This window comes from Taudactylus pleione, unplaced genomic scaffold (genome assembly GCF_031769625.1).
Source record: "Taudactylus pleione unplaced genomic scaffold, aTauple2 ptg000615l, whole genome shotgun sequence".
Classification (NCBI taxonomy): domain Eukaryota; kingdom Metazoa; phylum Chordata; class Amphibia; order Anura; family Myobatrachidae; genus Taudactylus; species Taudactylus pleione.
In genome coordinates, this window is record NW_028285017.1 from 5,237,746 (window position 1) to 5,262,457 (window position 24,712).

At 44.7% G+C, this 24,712-nt stretch overlaps 1 protein-coding gene across 2 annotated transcripts in view; it reads right to left on the reverse strand.

The window, feature by feature from the left end:
* Positions 1-24,712, reverse strand: part of PHTF1 (putative homeodomain transcription factor 1) — a 137,160-nt gene that overhangs the window by 85,151 nt on the left and 27,297 nt on the right. For both annotated transcript variants that reach the window (XM_088454433.1, XM_088454432.1), the window contains exons 6-7: positions 20,454-20,610; positions 17,499-17,597 (exon numbers count right to left, since the gene is read on the reverse strand). In XM_088454433.1, coding sequence (XP_088310559.1) covers positions 17,499-17,597; positions 20,454-20,610 — 256 coding nt within the window. The remainder of the gene's footprint in view (positions 1-17,498; positions 17,598-20,453; positions 20,611-24,712) is intronic.

A 24,712-nucleotide genomic window follows, 5' to 3' on the forward strand; every position in this document is an offset into this window, starting at 1 on the left:
CTGCTTCCGGGGCTTGGCCGATTTTTTGGGGCCAGCCTGTCGGGGAAAGGACTGTGCTTTAGGCCTACCCTGGGCCCTATAAGGCCGAAAGGACGACGTACCTGAACTGGAAGGAACTGCAGCAGACGGGAGACATGCCGATTTGGCTGCCGCCAGTGTGGCTACAATTTTGTCCAGGTCCGGACCAAATAGAACTTCTCCATTAAAAGGCAACGCTTCCAAGCCCTTTTTGGAATCAGCGTCCGCCTTCCAAGATCACAACCATAAGGTGCGACGAGCAGCTACAGCTGCCGAAGAAAACCGAGACGCCAGGGTACTAATATCCAAGGCCGCTTCGTTGATATAAGTGGCCGAATCCCGGAGATTGCCGATCAACTCCGTCTGTTCAGCCGAACAGTCGGAATCGAAGGACGCCTCCAACGTATCAGCCCAGCGCTCCATAGCTCTGGCAACCCAACAAATGGCCATAGCTGGCCTAGCTGCCCCCCCCGCAAGGGAAAAAACGGACTTTAGGCAGATCTCCACCTTGCGGTCCATAGCATCCTTTAGGGAAGACATGGATGGCATGGGCAAAGTGGCACTACGGACTAGGCGTGTCACATGAGAATCCACCTGTGGAGGTGATTCCCACTTAGAAAAATAATTATCCGCAAACGGATAAGCCACCGCCAAACGCCTCTGCGGCTGGTACCATTTCCACGCCTCCTCTAAATGTTCCACCAATTGACCCGAAAGAGGAAACACTGTGGCGTCACCCTTAATATCCTTAAAAAAGGCATATTTAGATTTGGACACCGGAGGATCTTTGTCCTCAATCACCAAAGCTGTGCGGACTGCCCGAATAAGTCCAGGAATATACACCTTGGACCTAGCGTCCGTCTCTTTAGTACGGAGAGGTTCCTGGTCCGAAAGATCCAGAATCTCCCCATCATCAGACGTCACGTCGTCATCCTCATAAGGAGCAGACAGAGAAGCCACCGGCCGCTTATGTGGCCATAACACAGACTCTCCTTGTAACACATCCGACAAGTGCTGTACAGAACTAGTCAGGGTATTAACCCACGCAGGCTCCTGAGAGACCTGGGGAGGGGAAATAGGGAGACTGTGGGGTACCATCAATTGTCTCGGGAAACCCTGCATGGGTGACGACACCACTGATTGCTGGGACAGTCCCATCTGTGAGAACGCAGGCTGCGGAGCTAACTGGCCCACTAAATAGAGTATATAGAAAGGGGGGCCCTAGACTGCACACCCTGAATATATATATAATGGGAGGTGCTACCTGTGGAGACTATTGTTGCAAACACAAGAAAAGAAAGTACAAGTGCACAACTCCAACATTACTAATTATATATAATACATTATGCAATAGAATTTTGCAATACATAGAGGTTTTAGCATAATCATGGCCATGGTTATGGGCCTACCCACCGCGCCAAGGTAACCTTTGAGGGTAGGTCCTTAACCTACTGGGGATGAAATCCAGAGCACAGTACACCCCCAAACAGGCCCAGCTGAGCCACCCCAGAGCATCACTCTAATGAGAGAAGGTAAAGTGTAAGAAAGTGTAAGATAGATAAGAGCAGCTACTGCTGTATATATAAGAAGGTGAAAAATACATATATATTAAACAAACAATAAAGGTGCTAAAAGTGCAAAAAGAAAAATGTGTTTATAATGCGATGCCCTGAAGCAGCCCAACCAAAGCAATCCAGGGGACCCATGCCCCAAAAATCAACCCATAGCTGCACTGCAGTATAAAAATTTTTAGGACTTACCTAGGATTGTGCCTTGTAATAAGGTGCAGTCAAAATGCCAGAATCCCTGCTTAAAACCAATGGGGGAGGGGTGCTAATCTAGGCTGAAGGCGTCTCAAACCTTCAGCAGTAGCTGCTCTTATCTATCTTACACTTTCTTACACTTCACCTGCTCTCATTAGAGTGATGCTCTGGGGTGGCTCAGCTGGGCCTGTTTGGGGGGTGTACTGTGCTCTGGATTTCATCCCCAGTAGGTTAGGGACCTACCCTCAGAGGTTACCTGGGCGCGGTGGGTAGGCCCATAACCATGGCCATGATTATGCTAAAACCTCTATGTATTGCAAAATTCTATTGCATAATGTATTATATATAGGGGTGAGCGGGTTCGGATTTCTGAAATCCGAACCCCCCCGATCCGAATCAGGCTCGACTTTTCCCGCCTGACTCGGATCTGAAATCGAGGCAAAACGTCATCATCCCGCCTTCCGAGTCTCGCGGGTTTTGGATCCCATATAAGGTACCCGCGTCGGCGCCATTTTCTCACTCGGCTGTGGACAGTGAAGAGGGAGGGTGGGAGTTAGGGCTGTGTAGTGTAGTGTAGTGCTGCTGTTGTCCACTACTTCAAAGTCCATAGGGGCTGGCTGTGTTGTGCTGTGCTGCTGTTGTTAATAGGGGCTGTGTCCACTACTTCAAAGTCCATAGGGGCTGGCTGGACTGTGTTGTGCAGTCAGTTCTCCATAGGGGCTGTGTCCACTCCAAAGTCCTGTGCAGTGTCCCAGTCCTAAAGGGGTGCTGTAGTGTTGTCCAGGGGGTGCTCTGTCCATCAGGGGTGCTCCCCCCAAGTGCTAAAAAAATAATATATTTTCTGTGTTTGTGAATTGTGTGCGCAGTAGCCGCACGTGCATCAACAAAGTAGTGCCAAGCGTGCGCCTGTGTCATAAGTAAAAGGCCGGCTGGCTTGACCGTTAAAGGGTGCTGTAACCCCCAAAGTACACTTCTGTCCAAACCAAATAAAAAAATTATTTTCTGTGTTTGTGAATTGTGTGCGCAGTAGCCGCATGTGCATCAACAAAGTAGTGCCAAGCGTGCGCCTGTGTCATAAGTAAAGGGCTGGCTGGCTTGACCGTTAAAGGGTGCTGTAACCCCCAAAGTACACTCCAGTCCAAACCAAAAAAAAAATTATTTTCTGTGTTTGTGAATTGTGTGCGCAGTAGCCGCACGTGCATCAACAAAGTAGTGCCAAGCGTGCGCCTGTGTCATAAGTAAAGGGCCGGCTGGCTTGACAGTTAAAGGGTGCTGTAACCCCCAAAGTACACTCCAGTCCAAACCAAAAAAAAAATTATTTTCTGTGTTTGTGAATTGTGTGCGCAGTAGCCGCACGTGCATCAACAAAGTAGTGCCAAGTGTGCGCCTGTGTCATAAGTAAAGGGCCGGCTGGCTTGACCGTTAAAGGGTGCTGTAACCCCCGAAAGTACAGTCCAGTCCAAACCAAAAAAAAAATTATTTTCTGTGTTTGTGAATTGTGTGCGCAGTAGCCGCACGTGCATCAACAAAGTAGTGCCAAGCGTGCGCCTGTGTCATAAGTAAAAGGCCGGCTGGCTTGACCGTTAAAGGGTGCTGTAACCCCCAAAGTACACTCCAGTCCAAACCAAAAAAAAAATTATTTTCTGTGTTTGTGAATTGTGTGCGCAGTAGCCGCACGTTCATCAACAAAGTAATGCCAAGCGTGCGCCTGTGTCATAAGTAAAGGGCCGGCTGGCTTGACCGTTAAAGGGTTCTGTAACCCCCAAAGTACACTCCAAACCAAAAAAATATATATTTTCTGTGTTTGTGACTTGTGTGCACTGTGGCTGCACGTGCATCAACAAAGGAGCAGCGCCAAGCGTGCGCCTGTGTCCCATAAGTAAAGAGCCGGCTGGTTCATTTCTTAAAGGGTGGTGTAACCCACAAAGTGCACTACTCTCCAGCAAAAATAAAAAAATATTTTCTGTGTTTGTGTGCGCTTTAGCCGCACGTATATATATCAATATAACATAAATGGAGGACCAAACTTTCTCCGATAAAAATAAAATAGGGAAAGATCAAGAACCACTTCCTCCTAGTGCTGTTGCTGCTGCTGGGAGTTGTTCATCATCCCAGAGAGGAAGTAGGAACATCACTACTTTTACTAAACAATTGACCCTCCAACAGTCCCTAGCGATGAGGATGAAGTACGACAGCAGTCATCCTGAAGCAAAACGTATAACTGAGGCCTTGACTACTATGTTGGTGTTAGACGTGCGTCCGGTATCCGACATTAGTGCAGTGGGATTTAGACAATTGATGGAGGTAGTGTGTCCTCGGTTCCAAATCCCATCTAGATTCCACCTGCATCCTCAAAGCAGCAGCGACAAGCGTGCGTCTGTCTGTTAAAGGATTACATCGGTGACAGCATCCAAGTAGGCATGTCAGACAGTCCGTACCTGTACTGGCAGGAAAAAGAAGCAATTTGGAGGTCCCTGTACAAACTGGCTCTATTTTACCTGAGTTGCCCCCCCTCCAGTGTGTACTCCGAAAGAGTGTTTAGTGCAGCCGGGAACCTTGTCAGCGAAAGGCGTAGGAGGTTGCTTCCACAAAATGTGGAGAAGATGATGTTCATAAAATGAATTATCAACTCTTCCAGGGAGACCAGCCTCCAGAACGTACAGAGGGACCTGTGGTTCCAGCAGGGACGAATTAATACTCTGTGAGGATGAGGATGTACACACTGAAGAGGGTGAGGAATCGGTGGATGAGGAGGATGAGGATGACATCTTGCCTCCGTAGAGCCAGTTTGTGCAGAAAGATTAATTGCCAGCTTGTTTTGTGGGGGCCCAAACGAACCAATCATTTCAGCCACAGTTGTGTGGCAGACCCTGGCGCTGAAATGATTGGTTTGTTAAAGTGTGCATGTCCTGTTTATACAACATAAGGGTGGGTGGGAGGGCCCAAGGACAATTCCATCTTGCACCTCTTTTTTTTCTTTGCATTATGTACAGTTTGGGGCCTAGTTTTTCAATGCCATCCTGTCTGCCACTGCAGTTTCACGCCTAGATGGGTCACGTGTTTGTGCCGCCCACTCGTGTCGCTTAGCATAGTCATCCAGCTACCTCGGTGCAACCTTTTGGACATAAAAACACTATTGTGAGGTGTGAGGTATTCAGAATAGACTGGAAATGAGTGGAAATTAAGGTTATTGAGGTTAATAATAGCATAGGAGCAGAAAAACCTACAAATTCTGTGATTTTAGCTGTTTTTATGCTTTTTTTCAAAAAAATACAGATCCAAAACACAAAACCCAGAACCCAAAACACGGAAGGGTGGTTTTGGCAAAACCAATCCAGATCCAAAACACGAAGAAAGATCCAGATCCAAAACCAAAACACAAAACACGAAAAGTGGCCTGTGCACACCCCTAAAATGTTGGAGTTGTGCACTTGTACTTTCTTTTCTTGTGTTTGCAACAATAGTCTCCACAGGTAGCACCTCCCATTATATATATATTCAGGGTGTGCAGTCTAGGGCCCCCCTTTCTATATACTCTATTTAGTGTGCTCCCATGCACACATGAAGGTTTGAGACGCCTTCAGCCTAGATTAGCACCCCTCCCCCATTGGTTTTAAGCAGGGATTCTGGCATTTTGACTGCACCTTATTACGAGGCACAATCCTAGGTAAGTCCTAAAAAATGTTATACTGCAGTGCAGCTATGGGTTGATTTTTGGGGCATGGGTCCCCTGGATTGCTTTGGTTGGGCTGCTTCAGGGCATCGCATTATAAACACATTTTTCTTTTTGCACTTTTAGCACCTTTATTGTTTGTTTAATATATATGTATTTTTCACCTTCTTATATATGCAGCAGTAGCTGCTCTTATCTATCTTACACTTTCTTACACTTTACCTTCTCTCATTAGAGTGATGCTCTGGGGTGGCTCAGCTGGGCCTGTTTGGGGGTGTACTGTGCTCTGGATTTCATCCCCAGTAGGTTAAGGACCTACCCTCAAAGGTTACCTTGGCGCGGTGGGTAGGCCCATAACCATGGCCATGATTATGCTAAAACCTCTATGTATTGCAAAATTCTATTGCATAATGTATTATATATAATTAGTAATGTTGGAGTTGTGCACTTGTACTTTCTTTTCTTGCGCTAACTGGCCCACCAGGGTTGTAAGCGCCTTAGCGAAACAAGCCCAGGGCGGCTCCTGCACCGGTGCTGTGACAGTAATTGGCCGCGCCAATAAATAACACTGCCGGCATAGCCCCTCTGCGCTACCCTCCCCCTCCGCTATAGGTACTTTACACGTAGTACACTGAAGCTGGAGAGGAAAGTCACTCTCAGACATGATGGTAAGTATGTGACCCCTCTCACCAATACTTGCTAGTATAGCGAGAGACCACCCTGCAAGCACCGCACCGCAAGGGCTTTAGCTGAAAGAACAGGGACAGTGATAAGGCTGACAGTAAGAAATTAAAAGTACAGGCAGCAGTGCTAGCATAGTCACATACAATGCACAGAAAAACAAATTCCTGTACTATCAGCGCTGATACTCAACTACACAGACACAGAGTCTGGTAGGACACAGCGCTGCATACACAGACCTGACCACAGCGGAGGAGAGGTATACGGGGGGACCCAGACCACGATGCCTCCGATCATAGGCTTCCAGCAGCGTTCACCATGCATTCTGAAGATGGCCGCCGAGGAGCAGAGAGGAGGCTGGCCTGGGGGAGGAGCGCTGCCAGTCGGCGTGTGCAGAGAGGGCTGTGTGCAGCGGGGGAGGCGCCGGCTGTGAGACAGGGAAGGCGCGCTCCCCTGGCATGCATTTAACCCCTGGGACGCCACAGCGCTACCGCTCTGCCGCGGTCCGCTGTCCCAGAGGGGTAGTGGAAGCGCAGGTTAATACCTGGCTCCACGCTGCAGCCAGTCCCCAGGGAGCCCCCTGCCTGGGAACTTAGGGCCATGTTCAGCAGGGTCCCACCGCGGGACCCCTGCTGCTTACCTGTAATCCCCCTTAAATCCGGCCATGGCCCAGAACATCTGGGGTCACCGCTAGCTGTGACCCCAGATGCTTACCAGCATCCCCGGATCGGTACCGGCGGGGGTGTAGGGAAGACAGCATGGACGTCAGTACTGACAGTCCATGCTGTACTTCCAGATGTGCAGCCACAGCTGCAAAGAAGAAAACTTCAGGGGCTCTTCTAAGCCCCCCTCTAGCAGGTGCATTAGACTCCGGCCGGGCACCACACGAAACTGAGATGCCTTGGCTCGGGGGCGGGGTATAGGAGGGGGACCCTAGTGCATCCTGGGAGGCTGAAAACTTAACTCTATGGTGCCCGATGCCTGACGTCATCACCTATACCCCCAAGGTATCCTCTGGATACCCTATGGGCCATGAAGTAGAAAAGGTCTATAAACACAGAAGCAGCAAACTTTGTGAAAACCAATACTTGTGTCACTCTCAAAACTTTTTTATATATATATATATACACACATATAATATACACACACACAGTCGGGTCACATTAATATGACCACCAGTTAATAGCCAGAGTAACTGCCATGTGCAGCACAGACAGCATCTAGATGGGCTGGAAGTTACTCAATAAAGTGCTGGTAGGTTGGCACAGGTATCTGGAGCCATGCTGATTGCAGTGCATCCCACAGCTGCTGTAGGGTGCGTGGTACAGTATCCATAGAGCGAACACAACGATCGAGGTGGTCCCACAAATGATCAATTGGGTTCAAGTCCGGGGAATTAGGGGGTCAGGGAAGTACTTGGAAGTCTTGATTGTGCTCATCCAACCACTGTCGGACATTTCTAGCCATGTGACATGTTGCATTGTCTTGCTGGAAGATCCCATCCGCCTCAGGGAATACAATCAGCATGTATGGATGTACGTGCTCTGCAAGGATGGATTCATAACTAAATCGGTTGAAGATGCCTTTTACATGGATGAGTGGGCCCAGAGAATGCTATGAAAACATTCCTTAGACCATAACACTGCCACCACCAACTTGTGTTTTCTTACCAGCAATGGTTACAGGGTGTTTATTTTCTGATGTTTCTCGCTGACACGCCAACGTCCAACCATTCAATGAAGCAGAAAGCGTGACTCATTGGAGAAGGCAACTCTTTGTCAATCAGCAGAGGTCCAATTGTGATTCAAGCATAAAAATGTAAGCCTTTCCCGCTGATGCACCTTTGTTAGCAAAGGTGCACTGCCCATCCGTTTGCTTCGGAGCCCCATACGCAGCAGGGTTCGCTGAACTGTCATTTTAGACACACGTCTGGTGGCCCCTAGGTTCCTTTTGACAGCTGCTCCACTGTAGCGTGTCGGTCGGCCCTCACGCACCTTCGTAGCCGACGTTCCCCTGCCACATCAATGTCACGTGGTGCTCCACAGTTTCCACGTCGGTTATTTGCAATGGTGCCATTCCTCCAGTCACGATGCACCTTCACCACAGCAGCATGCGAGCAGTTCACAAACTGCAATGTTTCAGAAATACTGCCACCCTTGGCAAGAAAGCAAATAATCATCCCTTCTTGCAACTCTGATAAATCGCCTCTTTTACCCATGACAGCAATGAGTGATATGTGTGTACACGGCCTATCGCACACCTTACATACCCACCAAGTTGGCGCAATGCATGTACGTACTTCATGGGCTATGTGCTGCAGATGTCAAATGTAGGAAGAGGTCATAATAATGTGACTCGACTGTGAGTGTGTGTGTATATACATACAGGGCCGCCATCAGGGGGGGACTGCCGGGACTGGAGTTCCGGGCCCGGACTGAGAGGGGGCCCGATCTCGCTGCTGGGACACCAGTGCCAGTCCTGAAGGAGGCACCTCTCCTCCTTTGTCCTGACTTCCATCGACACTCAGGCCCGGCCCTTAAGCACCCGAAGCCGGCCCCCAGCTATCCTTCACTGCATGAGAGTGTCCATACGTCAGCCTGGTGGGCGGGACGTATGGAGTGAGTGGAGATGTGCTGCAGTGCCGATGGACACCACGGTGATTGGTGCCTGCAAGTGGGGGCGTGCTATGGGCGGAGCGGTTGCCGTGAGTGCGGAATGGGAGTGCGGGCAGGCGTGGCAGTATTGTATAACCCTGCTCGCCCTATATTCTTCTCTCCAAACCAACAATCAGGACGGCGGGACAGGCTGAGCTCAGTACTGAAGGGGAGCACCAACGGAGGCATCCGTATTCTGCACTAACAAATGGCTGCATTCTGCAGGCAGAGGACACTGGTCTCTGTTTCTATAGGGGGCACAACTTTTCCTGTGAACATGCTGCGCCCCCTCTGCTGAGCTCCTTCTCTGCCATCTTCTCTGCCAGGCTTCCTCCAATGTGTGAATACTTTCCCTCAAACTCTGTGTGTGACTATCTGTGCTTCATAGGCTCCAGTGTGTGTGTCACTATGTCCCCCACCCCAGGTCCTAGTATATGTGTAGCCATGTTACCCCCCCCCCAGTCTCCAATGTGTATCACTATGTCACAGCCCCAGCCTGCAGTATGAATGTCACCATGTTACCCCCCTTCAGGCACCAATGTGTGTCACCATGCCCCACCCCAGGCCACCATGTCCAGGCCCCAATGTGTCTCTTATCATCCCTATGTGTGTCTGACCTTACCGTTTCCTCTTTTCCCTGTGTCATCCATTACTATTCCTTTTATATCTCCTCCCCCCACACACACATTTCTACCATTTAGCCACAACCACCCACCCTGTGTCTTCACAAACCGCTGTTCCTCTTGTCCTGACCTTCTTCCACCTCCCACTTCATCCACCTGCCCATTTTACCCCTTACCTTCCTCCTACGCCTCTTCTGCTGCTGAAGGTGATGGCGATGGCGTTGAGCTGGCATCCGGTAAGAAGCGACATGGAGACACCTGAGGATGGAAGGTACCAAAATCTTCTTGCAGTGATTCTTACAGTGTTAAAAACTGATAGCAGTTGAAATTCAATCCTGTTGTGAGGGAGGGGGGGCACCAACATCTACCTTGCCTCCGGCTGACTGGGATGAAGTTACGCTTTTGGGAAGGACACTGGCCACTGGGAGAAAACAAGCCTTCCCTGCGCATTGGCTCTGTGAATCATTCCTATAGGTCTGCTGCGCTCTACCTATATGTGATGACACAACATGTGACCTCACACAGGGGTAGAGAGGTGCAGCGGAATAATTCACCCTAGAGCTCCAAGTGAACTAGGATTGCATTGCAGAGGAGAGAACAGAAAGACAAGCCAAAGAAGAAGGTAAGTAATAAAAATGTTTAAGTAGATCACAATCATAAAGATAAATAGGAGGTCAGTTCTTGAAGGGATACGGTAGTGGCGTGAAAGGGGGGACCTACCTTGTTTGTCAGTCCCGGGCCCCACAATTTCTGATGGCAGCCCTGTATACATATATATATATATACACACGCACACTGTAACAACAAACTTCCTATTACTTTAAAACCACTCCTTTGTTACTTACATGTTTTACGTTTACTTGTAATATATTACACTAAATTAATTTCATGTATAACATTTGTACTTAATAGCGCTTCATTCTAATAGTAGAAGTGTGCTTCATAAATAAGACTCTACATGGAATGTCCACACACATTCAGGGACGCCGAGAGGGGGGTACTATTTACCCGGGTCCGGCGGGTTTCCTGAGGGGCCCGATGGGGGCCCGGGTCCGGCGCCGCCACCCCCTCCCTTCTCTCTCCCTCACAGCAGCCCAGCACACAGCGGATGCTGAGCTGCAGTGGGAGACTGCTCGTGGCTGCTGAGCAGGAGCCACAGCTGTCTCCTATGCCTCTGGGGGGGAGCGATCACACTGATCGCGCCCCCCCTGGCTTTGCGCCGGGCTGAGGGGCTCACAGTGTGTTGTTTTTTTTAGGCCACACCCCCTCTTCACCTGGGCCCGGAAGGGCTCTCTATGCCCCTGCCCATATTATTCTCCAATCGGCCCCAAATAGTTCCTTTTAGCGCGCCACAGACTTTGCGACTTAGCATTAGTGATTTGGCATGACTAAGTATCTAGTACACTATAAGCGAACAAAGATGCAAAACTTAGAAAAAAGTAACAAAATTGAGGAAAAAGTACACAAGCTAGGGTAAGCAGGCAAAAGACAGGTCTGATAAGAATGAACTGCGCTATTTGCTACTGGTCAGCCAGAGTGCCGAAAGGTATGTCTTACCACCACTCTTAGGCCATATTCAATGCTCCCTCAACATGACTTAATGAATGGGTTATTAACTTATTATACTAAAACAGGTATTACTATAGGCGAGATATGTTCAGTATCACGACACTACCAACAACTCCTGCTGAGATGAATGCATAACACCTATGCTGAATATAGAACATATACAAATTCATCACTAAAGCAAATTGTTCTTTGGCACAAAACAGAATATGTTTATATGCTGCTTAAGAGACTATTTAACCATAAATTTGATTATGCAAATTCCAACTAGTGTACATGGGAAGTTAATAAAGACCAAAAATCAATATGTATATCTAACCCTGACCACAATAGTATTCCACACATAGCCAGAAAAACTATTATAGGGTTCTGTGATTTCTCAAGAAACACTACCTTCAAAACAGTGAAATTAGCACAACAAAGAAATATATATGCAAGTTTTCATTATACCACCATACTGTACCACCCAACATTAATCCATGCAAAATTGGGAAGAAATAAAACCAATCCCTGATCTGTGGGAAACATACCTCAAATTTACCAAAAACATGTACTAGTCTTCCAACATACCCACATTTAGGTCAACTTTCTCCATGCCACATTGATTTTTTTTTTTTATAAGGTCAAATAGTGCACAAGTCTTTCGGCACGATAACTTATATTATGATTTAGCAGCCACAGCACTTTCCCAACATGATCCATTTCCCCAGGGATACATTGTTTTACATTTGATTTTTTAACATGAACAGCAGAGAAATCTGAATCAAATCAATATTTGGTGTGACCACCCTTTGCTTTCAAAACAGCATCAATTCTTCTAGGTACACTTGCACACAGTTTTTGAAGGAACTCGGCAGGGAGGTTGTTTCAAACATCTTGGAGAACTAACCACAGATCTTCTGTAGATGCGGGCTTGCTCAAATCCTTCTGTCTCTTCATGTAATCCCAGACAGACTCGATGATGTTGAGATCAGGGCTCTGTGGGGGCCATATCATCACTTCCAGGACTCCTTGTTTTTCTTTACGCTGAAGATAGTTCTTAATGCTGTATGTTTGGGGTCGTTGTCCTGCTGCAGAAGAAATTTGGATGCCTACCTGATGGTATTGCCTGATGGATAAGTACCTGCCTGTATTTCTCATCATTGAGGACACCATTAATCCTGACCAAATCCCCAACTCCATTTGCTGAAATGCAGCCTCAAATTTGCAAGGAACCTCCACCATGCTTCACTGTTGCCTGCAGACACTCATTATTGTACAGCTCTCCAGCACTCCGGCGAACAAACTGCCTTCTGTTACAGCCAAATATTTAAAATTTTAACTCATCGGTCCAGCCCACCTGCTGCCATTTTTCTGCACCCCAGTCCCTATGTTTTTGTGCATAGTTGAGTCACTTGGCCTTGTTTCCACATCCAAGGTATGGCTTTTTGGCTGCAGTTCTTCCATGAAGACCACTTCTGGCCAGACAAATCCATACAGTAGATGGGTGTACCTGGGTCCCACTGGTTTCTGCCAGTTCTGAGCTGATGGCACTGCTGGACATCTTCCGAGTTTGAAGGGAAGAAAGCATGTATCTTTCATCTGATGCACTAAGTTTTCTTGGCCGACCACTGCGTCTTTGGTCCTCAACGTTGATCATTTTTTGTGCTTCTTCAAAAGAGCTTGAATAGCACATCTTGAAACCTCAGTGTGCTTTGAAATCTTTGCCTAGGACAGACCTTGCTGATGCAGTATAACTACCTTGTGTCTTGTTGCTGTGCTCAGTCTTGCCATGGTGTATGACCTGTGACATGAAACGGTCTTCCACAATCTTACCTTTGTAGCAGAGTTTGGCTGACCCAGTTTTAAGCCTCCTACACAGCTGTTTCTGTTTCAGTGAATAAATGATGATCATTATCACCTGTTTGGCATGATTTGTTAATCATACACCTGACTATAATCCTACAAAATCCCTGACTTTGTGCAAGTTATTTTCTTTGAGTTCACCAGAGCTCTGCTTTCAGAGGACACTGAAAAATCTATTCTCATTAAAATCAATGTGAAGGAGTACAATAAAACATTGATTATTCGGTCCAACACTCCTATAGTGCCATTTTCTAATGGCCTAAGAAACCATATTAAGAATATTAAAATTTTCCCGAGTTGTTTACAAAAATCATATACATAATATAATATCACTACAATAATAACATAAAAACAGGGTGTCATAAAATTGAATTCCAAATAAACTTTAGCATTTTGTTAATATATACAGTATATAAAAAGCTATAATTAATAGAGATATAACAATAAAGAATAATAAATACAGTGTGTATTGTATGAACTCCAAAAAAATGGCACCTGATATTGGTCTAAATATTGCTGGAATCAGCTAGTATTCAGTCAATAGAGCTGAGTTTTTTAAAGCTAAAAGCATGCCTATTAGTTTATTATATTCATATAGTGCCTTTGAGCAAGATTAATCCGTATAAGAAGCTGTACAATAATCATTATAAGACAGGCTACAACAAAATGGTGCCTATAGGCAGTCTTCTTAAAAATGGCACCTGGATTTTGGATTGAATGAAGTACTATTAGAATATTATATGTTGTCCCTCTTGTGTCTGCAATTACATATGTATGCTGATGAGTCATGTGATCTAGACTGAGACGATTATTAGTAAAGCATGTTAAAGGGCTATATACAGTAAGCACTGGCTGGGAGTTAACACACCCACTGAGGAAGTCCTTCGGGATGAAACATGTTTGGGCTTGGCTTATGACTGAGACGCTGTGACGTCATCAGTCCAGGAAGCACTGGTAAATTGGAGAGGATGCCAGGGGTGCCGTGTTATATGGGATGACTGGAGGTCCTTTTACTTTTTGCACTATTTGTGATATTTCCATATATCACAATTTTATATGTGAGTGGTTCTTAATTATGTTTAGTAAAGAATTGAGTTTTAAACGTACTTCACCATTGTGCACCTCCTATTCTTTTTATCCACGTACACATTTATATTATATATACATACATACATACACCACACACACACACACTATATGGACAAAAGTTTTCGGAACGCCTGACCATTACACCAACAGGGACTGTAATGACATTGTATTCAAATACATATACTTTAATATGGAGTTGGTCCACCTTTTGAGCTATAACAGCTTTCACTCTTGGAAGGTTTTCCACAAGATTTTTGAGTTTTTCTGTGGGAATTTGTGCCCATTCAATCTGTAGAGCATTTATGAGGTCAGGCACTGAATTGGAGGAGAAAGCATGGCTCGCAATCTCCATTGCAGTTTATCCAAAGGTGCTCAATGGGGTTGACATCAGGGCTCTGTGCAGGCCAGTCAAGTTCTTCCACACCGAACAGTTTTTGTGCTTACTTTAATGCTAGTGGAAGTTTGGAACTCTTCAGCTATGGAATCAGCAGATGGTTGATGACTTTTATGCACCACGCACCTTAGCAGTCTTTGACCCTGCACTGTTATTTTATGTGGTCTTCCACTTTGTGGCTGAGTTGCTGTTGTCCCTAAATGCTTCCACTTTCTAATAATATCACTTGCAGTTGTCCGTGGAATATCCAGCGGGGATGAAATTTCACGAAACGTCTTATTGCAAAGGTGGCATCCTATTACAGTACCACGCTTGAAGTCACTGAGCTCTTCAGAATGACCCATTTTGTATCACAAATGCTTGCAAATGGAGACTGCATGGCTAGGAGCTTGCTTTTATACACCTGTGGCAACGGGTCTGATCCAATAATTAACAGGTGTGGCCAAATACTTTTGTCCATATAGTGTATATTATGTGTATGTGTGTGTCAGTCTTGATAATGGAAGTTACTCCGAAACGTTGACTATCACCCTGTAGCAGTTTGTTCTTTTATAAGAGTCTCCTGGTGTGCCTTCCATTATTCGTATATATACGAACATTATTATTCGTATATATATATATATATACACGAACCCACCCAAACTTGGAGATCCGAGGCGAGAACCGAACTTGCGTTCAGTTCCCCCACCGGCCCCGGATCTCAAAACCCTCAGACGAAATCTCGTGGCTCGCAAGCTTTTGTCTCTGCTTTATAAGGAGCCCGCGTCGGCGCCATTTCGCTCCGGCTGTGGAGAGTGAACAGGGAGGGTAGGTAGGGCTGGTGCTGTCAGCTGTGTCCATCTGGACTGGTGCTGTCTGCTGTGTCCATCTGGGCCGGCGCTGTCTGCTGTGTCCATCTGGGAAGGTGCTATATGCTCTGTCCATCTGGGCAGGTAGCGTGCTGCCTGTGTCGTCAATTGCTGCTGCCTCGTCAGGGGTGCTCCGGGCCCCAAGTTGCGGACTAAAAAAAAAAATCTATATAATTAAAAAGTGTAATTTTTTTGTGTGTGTGTGTTAGCTGCACACTTATTCAGACAGCAACCCAGTGCTGCCTGTGACGTCAGTCCCTGCTGCCTCGGTCAGGGGTGCTCCAGGCCCCAAGTAGTGGGCAAAAAAAATAATATATATATATATAATTAAATAATGTATTTTTTTGTTTGCGCGTGCGTTAGCCGCAACTTGGCAACATTATTGCTGCTTGCTTGGTGACTCTGCTGCAAGACCACAGTGAATATGGAGGACAGTCACATGACAGGAGAGCAAGAACCACATGTTGTAGCTGCCGGCAGCAGTCATGATAATGTAAGGCCGTCAACATCCTCTATGAAGGCCGATGCCCCAGGGCTTAAGTCAGGCCATGGACATGGAAAAGCAACTTCTTTTACTTTATTAAAGAAAAAAAAATCTAAAGCCAAGTTGACTTTAGATAAACTAAAAATTGGCAATATGCCATTCACTACACAAAGTGGCAAGGAAAGGATAAGGCCTTGGCTTTTATTTATGACTGGTGGTTCTAGTGATGATAGCCCTTCTGCTTGTTGTAGTAGTGGTGGTACTATAAAAAAAATTAAAGTTGTTAAGAAGAAGACGAGTAAGACAGCTCTGGAAGAACCAACTGTGTGCTCAGAGAAATCAAAATTACAAATCTCCGAGGAGAGTGCAAGTGTGTCCGCGGTTGCCATGTGTGAGCCAGACCTTTCAAATAGTGTACTTGAGGATCCGCCTTCCAACATTTGTGTGCTCTCTGTAAATGTGGGGAAGGGCAGTCAACATATTGCTGACGTAGTCATCGAGGATGCTTCTGTGGAATTGCACATGGAGGATGAGGATATCTCGGTAGTTGCCGCTAAGGATGATGAGGATGTTGATGATGAGGATGTTGATGCCGAGGCTGCTGTTTGTTTAAGTCAGGTAACAGTTGTTGTCCATGGTATGAAAAAGCCCATTGATGTTGTCATGCCGGGGCAAAAGACAAAAAAATCCACTTCTCACGTGTGGAATTATTTCCACCCAAATCCGAACAACAGTTGTCAGACCATCTGAAACCGATGCCAAACAAGAGTGAGTAGAGGTAAGGACCTTAAACATCTAGGAACCTCCTCCTTGTTACATCACTTTGAGCGCATTCATCAAATTCCAAAGTGTATGCCACCAAGTTCCAAAACTAAAAACGTAACAATCAGTCCAGTGTCACCCACCTGCTCCCTTTCTGTGGGATCCAAGCGTCTTCGATCTCCATCACCACCACCTGCATCATCAACATCCTCATTCGTCATCGGAAGGAGTCGTGCTGCATCCAATGTTATAAGTATGATTGACTCCTTTCCTATCCGTGATTCCTCAGAAGGATCCTTGATGACTACGCCTGTTGCTGCTGCTCCCATTTTAATTCCTACATACATACAGTCTAGACATAATTCTATAAGAAGCTTATATGCATCCAGTTCTTTAATGGTATCACTACTGTGGTACATGGTCAGTGACTGTAACAGCTGATTAGTGTGTTTCAATATATCTCTTTGGAAGTGATTAATTTAAATTCTACAGTGTGGGGTATATTTACAAAAGTGAGAGTTTTTAGAAGTTGAGATGTTCCCCATAGCAACCAATCAGATTCTACTTAACATTTAACTAGCACCTGCTAGGAGATAATAGCTAAAATCTGATTGGTTGCTATGGGCAACATCTCCACTTCTAAAACCTCGCACTTTAGTAAATATACCCCTAAGTGTTTGTTTTGTCCTGTTGTGTATTTTATACCAGTAGTTATTAGTTTTTAACATTTTACTGAGGTTTTAATGCAACACAATTGTGTGACAGTGTTCCACAAACACAGTTTATCGAATACTACTTATTATCCAATAAATGTATATTGCCATATTTGGTCTACTTTGCCAACCGGCCAGTCTTGTAGTGGTTTTGATTTTTACCCTTCCGTCCAGCCCATAGTGCATGCACTCACTGCAGTGGTGGTACTGCCACAACAGCACATGCTCATTATATGAATGTTGTGTAAGAAGTGAGAGCTACTCTACTTTCAATGAGGCTATATTAAGTAGAAGTTTTTCATGAGAGAAATCACAATTGATCAACCACATAATGAAAAATGTAAAGATTGCAAGATATGAATATTGCAGGAATGTGCATACTCACTTATTGTAGAGGAAGGACTTGAGTGGGTTACAGGAACTGGTGACTGATAATTTACTGAATTCTTTTTTGTCCTCACTGTGCAATGCATTCTGGAATTTTCTACATAAAACCAAATCAAATCATTATAATCCCATCTCTAGCCAAGTGGCTATGAGCAATAGGTTTAGGGGTCTATGTACTAATAATCGCGGAGCAGCCACGATTATTATGTACCTAACTCACCAGGGATGGTTTAATTTTTAATAAAATATCCTGTCTATGTACTATGGGGAACTCACAGGGACAGCAGTTGCAGTTAACTGCTGTCCCCGCGAGTTACATCCCCAGCATTTAGGAGAAGTCTTTCACAGAAGTGAAAGACTTCTCCGGGGGAAGCTGACACTGCGCATGTGCACAGCGTCAGCTTCCAGGACTGGCTGGGGGCTGCAGGGGAGAGATCGAAAGATCTCTCTCCTGCCCCTGGAGCCCCCATAGGCTTACAGTAATTTACACAATCTGAAGATGGTGTAAACTACGGTGGCTAAATTGGAGTTTAGTACTTAGGGGTCAGATCGTAGTCCCCATTGATAATAATTGGGGCTACGATCTGCAGCGCTAATTAGTACTTTGCCGAAGATTTCTGTGAACAGCACATTTAGTACACAAGAGCAATACATAAAATTATGCAGAAAGTGTAGTTTCTGCATAATTTTATGTATCAAACAGCTTGATACATAGGCCCCTAAATCACATGTTATTTTGTATCTATATCAATGTTGAGAAGCAAGCAAAATGTAATCATTTTAATAGGTAATATTCACTGTAAAACATATAAGCATAGATAATATATATACTGTACTCACTTTACACACGACAGGAAAATTACATATTTATTTGCAATGATATCCTAAAGCACTACTTACAATATCAGTACCGACCATATTAAACCAATGATTATGATATAACCAAAGGATGACTAAAGCTTATCTTGGGCTACTTCTATTTTACTTAATGGTGCAAAATTGGTTTGTATGCTTTCTTTATCCAGTGTTCCAATACATATACTATTTAAATTATGTAAAGTGAAAGAGTGCACCAATGTCACTCCAATTTATTGTTAAGTTTGCTTTTTTACACATATATAATACACACCATTACTGTGATAGCATTCTGTGAATTATATACAGCATGGCTAACAAAAAGTATAATAAACCACTGAATTTGCGCACTGAAATGACGTATGATTTGGCAGGGCCGTAACTAGGGTAGTGCGACCTGTGCCATGGCACAGGGCAGTGCAGGGCAGGGCAGGGGGTGCTGTTTGGGCCTGTCAATTTTCCTGTTTATTATCATTCTCACTTGTAGCTTCTTTTTCTTTTATCCCCAGCATCTCCTGGCTGCCCCAGGAGTACCCCTATCTCTTCCCTGGCCCTTCCCCATGAAGCCGTGGCCCTTTTTCAGGTGCACTATCTTATGTTCCTATTTAATATTGGAAGGGGGGAGGCAATGCTCTCTCTGGCACAGGGCACCAAAAAGTCTAGTTACGTCTCTGTGCGCTGTCCAACCTGAACCAACATATATAAGTCTAAAATTATGGGAGCCCTACTGAGTCTCCACCTGGTTAAAAAAAACCAAACTGCATACATAAAAATCTACGAATATTTTAATTAGTAATATTAATTGTTTTTAGACAGGGCTTTGAACTGCATGTACTGTATGTGCCAGTGGGAAGAAATTAGGAAATGTGAGATTGGTCTGTAACTCCCTACAGATGTGTCCTCATACATCTAGTATCCCGTGCGATTCTTCTAGCACCAAGCATTTTATGCGTCTTATGGTACATACACACAGTCAGATTTCTTAGTAGATATGAACGATAACGATTATAAAAATCGTTCAATTGTTCATATCTTTGACATGTAGGGCATGCATCGACGAACGATGCGTGTTCCTGCATGTCAGATAACGATCTCTGACTTAGACTGTGTTTGCAGTTAGATTTTAACGATTTCATTCAGTTTAATACTGTCAGAAATCATTCATCGTTGATGAAATTGTTCCATTTGTTTTAAAAACCATTAAATCGTTCATCAAATCTGACTGTGTGTATGCACCATAAGTCACACTGCGATTAAGACGCATTACACGAATGCACTGATTCATTTGATATGAGACTCTTGTATATCTGAGTCCGTAAATGAAGCACAACGGAACTTGGGGCCTGATTCAGACCCACTTGCAAGCGGCTGTCCGCTCGCAAATGGGTCGATGGTGTGCACTGCGCATGCGCACGACGGCGGGAGCTCCGTCGTGCGCATGCGCCAGACGCGACGAGCGAAGGACTTTCCTTCGCTCGTTGTGTCTGATCAAAGGGGGCGTGCTGTCGATGTTGATTGACAGCACGCCCCCTTTGGTGGGCGTGCCGGGGGCGTGCCTCCGAGACGTGCCTTCCCAAGGGAACGCCTACCGTCAGAAGCCGGGTGTGGGATAGAGCCAAAATCACTCCGGGCCTTGCGGTTGAGAAACTCAACCGTATGGCTCCGGCTCGCAGTGGCGATGGTCAAGACCATCGCGGCCATCAACCTGCACGCCCGTATAGGCTGTGGGTGGTGACCCACAGCTATACGAGCGTCCAGGAGGACGCTCCATAATTATGGAGGACGGCCCTCATTCAGAGCGTGCGCTCTGCTCAGAGCGTCCGGCTCTGAATGAGGGCCATGGTGTGGAAAAAAGTTGCAGTGCTGCATCGTAGCACTTCGTATGCAGATTCAGACTCAATGGCACACAGATATACAAGTGTCGCATATCAAATTAATCAGTGCAGGCCAAGACGCATTTTCGGGCCAAAAACACGCTTGGTGCTAGAAGGACCTGGCGGCTCACTCACACTACATGATAATGAAATTAAAACAAAGCAAATAAAAGAGAAACTAATCAAGTGTCTGAGAAAAATAAATATAACAGTTTATCTCCTACCTTGGTCTCTTTTCTCCATTTGTCCCCGACACCCTGTGGCTCTGTGTAGATACAATCTGACAATGAACTGTTCCTAGAAGCAGCATAAGGCACATTGGTCCGGCCTGCTCACTGACACTTGCAACAGGCACCATGAAATAAAGCACAATCGCTGTCACTATAAAAATATAAAACACAAGTGAATACAAAATGGAAAATGCAGCATTATAATTATACAGATTCAATACACATTGTAGAGCTTTTGGCCGTAAAAGTGTTTTTAAAAAAATTAAGTATTAATATTTTAGACCACAAGTGACAACCCAACAGTGTGGTTTGTGTTGTAACACTGAGTAATGGAAACAATATGCCATGAAAACAACCACAATAAATTGCTATTTGTGGAAGCTAAACTGAAATTAAAAGCTTTATCTTTTCAGAAATCTGTAGCAGAAGTCTGTTTCTAGTTTTATTGATAGCTGCACTACCACCTAGGTAAAATATTTAGAAAGGTGTATTGTACCTCCCCTAGTTAAAGCCTTGGGGGCTGATAAATGCATAAATTTTTCCCAGGGCTCTTTTAGTTCTGGAATACAAAACCAGCAAATCAATTCAATTTACCAACATAAAGCCGTATTCAATTAGCGGCTATAATATCGCCCGATTATCGGCCGACTAGCAGCCAATTATATCGCAACCACGATTATTTATCGCACTTTTATAGTGAGAAACAGGAGAAAAGTTTTCTCCATCTCAGACCTGGAGGAAAAAAAAAGCAAAATCCCTATTTTTGCCTAAAATTTTAGGGATTTCTTTTCAGAACCCTTTGAACACCATCCTAATGAGAAATTACCACAAAACAATTTTGTAAGTTGCGTACTTTGTCGAAAAAGACAGCACAATTTTTTTGCGAAGAAAAAAACAAAACGTTTAAAGTGGGAAAATGGGTTTAAAGTTTGGGTCTGGTTTTCCAGGGAGCCGTATGGAGGGGACAAGTGTTTTAAACATCACACGTGGCCATAGCAGGGTTTTTTTTGAACGTTTTTAACAACAGGTCTGAGAAGGAGAAAATTTTCCCCTGTATCTCCCTATAAAAGTGCGATACATGATAGCGGGAGCGTTTAAAATCGGTTGATATCACTGCCAATTGAATACGTCCCATAGTAGTGAAAAATGGGTGTGAGTAGGAGGACCAATCATTAGCTGCTATTTTGTGATCATGACCTTTGATTGGACCTCTCGTCCCCATTTTCAGCTGGGGTTGCAAGAGGAATAGAGGTGCTCAGGAACAATAGCCCTGAATCAGTGAGAGATTTTAGGCCAAGAAAGATAGCGCATTTGACGTAACATGACTACATAATGCATTCACTGATTCACATCCAGACACGACACCCACTTCAGTCAAAAAACGTCCACCATTTCTAAAAGCTGCCATGTCTATCTGTCAAAATTCAAGAGCATACATGCACATTAACTTTATTTTCCACCAGACCTGTTACATTACGTTATCTTTTGTGTTTTGTTAAGATACTGTTGAGTTGAAAACCTATTTTTACAGTCAACAATTTACAGCGACTACTATTTTAAGTATGGGATTGTTGCTGGTAAAACTGACATGATCGGGTTTCTTTCAGCAAAATTATTATTGTCACCATTGAAGAAGTGAGTGGCTGAAGGTGATTTTTTATGTTTAAAAGAAACTGAGATATTTACAGTTAAAGTTGAATTGGACATATCACTTTTATCCACAAAATATATCAGTAAATAGACTACCATCATTTAAAATGACATTGTTACTATGATCCCTAGGTCATAACTCCTTCATCCATTAAAAAAAGTAATTTTTCAGAAAATTGTTACATAACACCTTCATCCACTCGCCTCTTCAATTGTTTTAATTTGCCAGCTTGAAGACCATTTCTGTACTTTGAATTTAACACAATTGGTGTATAAAAGTACTCTTTATTTTCCTAGAATATCAACTGAATCTAACACTTTTAATCTGACCTAAAATTGTGCACCACTAATTGGTACTACGGTACTTACATAATCTATTACTGACCCAATCATCCTTATGGGGTCGATACAGAGTTGTTTGTAAATACGGCATAAATAACTTTAAAAAGTGCATGTAAATATAGCATATTTGGAGCTGGAGATGCCTTTCCAGTCAGTATTAGTAGCATATGGGTCTGATTTACACCAGGCATACGTCTTACACTTGCATACCATTGGGCCGATGTTTTACACCATATATGTTTTAGCCCTGATTCCGAGTCGCACGCTATGCTGATGTCAGTCACAGATGAATGTGTTTTTGCTACGGTGCATGCGTCTAAGTCATAATGCACATGCGTCTAGAGTCGCAGCTGCAATTTCAGAAATGTCTTGAAAGTGTATTGGGCGTTCCTGGGCAGTGCCTGAGAGGTGACAGGGAAGTGGATAAGCGGACGTAAGAAGATGGACCATCTTATTGGGGTTGGGTAAGGGATCCCAGCGGTCGGGATGCCGCCGGTCAGAATACAGACAGCGGCATCCCGATGGTCAGAATCCCGACACCCATAGGTAAGTAACCTCTACCCCTCCCCTAACCCTCCCTCTCCCCGCACCCTAAACCTAACCCTCCCCCCTTAGTGCCTAGCCCTAACCCTCCCCCTAGTGCCTAACCCCTAACCCTAACTCTCAATACTTACCTTTGGAATGCCCGCGGTCGGGATTCTGGAGCCGGGATCCAGATGATGTCGGGATTCTGATGCTGATATTTAGACATGACGGGATGCTGACTACATCCCTCTTATGGGAGTGTTGCAGGTGTGGTGTTGAAGTGGTTGCATAGCAAAGAGGCTTAATCACTCACATTGGAGGCCATACTGAGATGGAAACCCTGCAGACGCTCAAATTGGGTGTCTCACTTCTTGCAAATTGAGACGTGCAAAAGACAACACTGATTCCAACACTGATTCCAACACAGAATTCAATCTGCCAATGGATTTTCTAAACTTTACTTTTGCATTTTTAATAACATATTTGAAAGATCATTTGTCAAGATGGTGACAAATTGGGTGTGGATTGATAGACAGTATCTAGATAAACAGGGGTAGTCAGGCAATAGGTCAACAGGGGCAAAAGGTCAACAGGGGCAAAAGGTCGATGGGGTTAAAAGGTTGGATTAGGTTGACAGGGTTAAAAGGTTGACTTAGGTCGACATAGTGAAAATGTCGACATGGTCAAAGGGACGTCATAGAAAAGGTTGACACTTTTTTTTTTCTTATATTAGCCCTAATCCTAACCCTTCCTCTGGTGCCTAGCCCTAATCATCCTCTTCTGCAGCCTAACCCTAACCATCATGAAATATGAAAAATCATGTGTCAAACCTTTTTTTTTTTAACCCTGTCGACCTTATGCACCATCGACCATTTACCTGTCGACCTATTCACTGTCTACCTTCTGGTGTCTATCTATTGACTGTCTATCTAGTTACTGTCTATCTACCATCTGGATAACTGACAAATTGGATGTATGAACTTTGTTTCATATAGAAGTGCGTTTGGGTAGCACTGTTCCTACACTACTGTGATCCCAGCTTCACAGAACTACTAGGAAACACAATACCTGTCCTCACAAACATAATGACCTCCTGAGATCCTCAGCCCTGCTATGAGAAGCCTAAGGGGTGAATTGAATTACCCGCTAGTGCTGCCAGAACAGCTTCCAGTGTCTTCAGGGTCTATTTACTAAGCAGTGTTAAGAGACAGAGTGAAAAGTGATACGGTGCCAGCCAATCAGCTCCCAACTGTCATCTCCCAGGCTGTGTTTTAAAATGACAGTTGGGAGCTGATTGGCTGGCACCTTATCACTTTTCACTCAGTCTCCTATCACTGCATAGTAAATAGACCCCTCTGTGTGACATGTCTCTGTGGCTGATTTCTGCTCACAGCCAATGGAGTTGCAAACAGAAATCTGCCTACCGTACATGAGCTGCTGGCAAAATTTCTGTTATGGCTGGGCTGGGTGGGGCATTCAGGTGATAATTAAATAAGACAAGCAGTGTCCTAGGTTCCTCAACCCCCATGCATCACGTAGGACCCTGATAACAAGATGAAAAAGTCAATCCCTGTATCCTGTAATAGAAAGCATATGTGGACTATAGTTTTATTGTCAAGTTGAATTTTTTCAGAAATTATAATACGTGAGAAAAATGCATGCACCATTCATTCTTTTTCAGCCATTTTTTTAAAATCTTGTTTATAGCACATTTATTGCTTTTATAAATAACGACA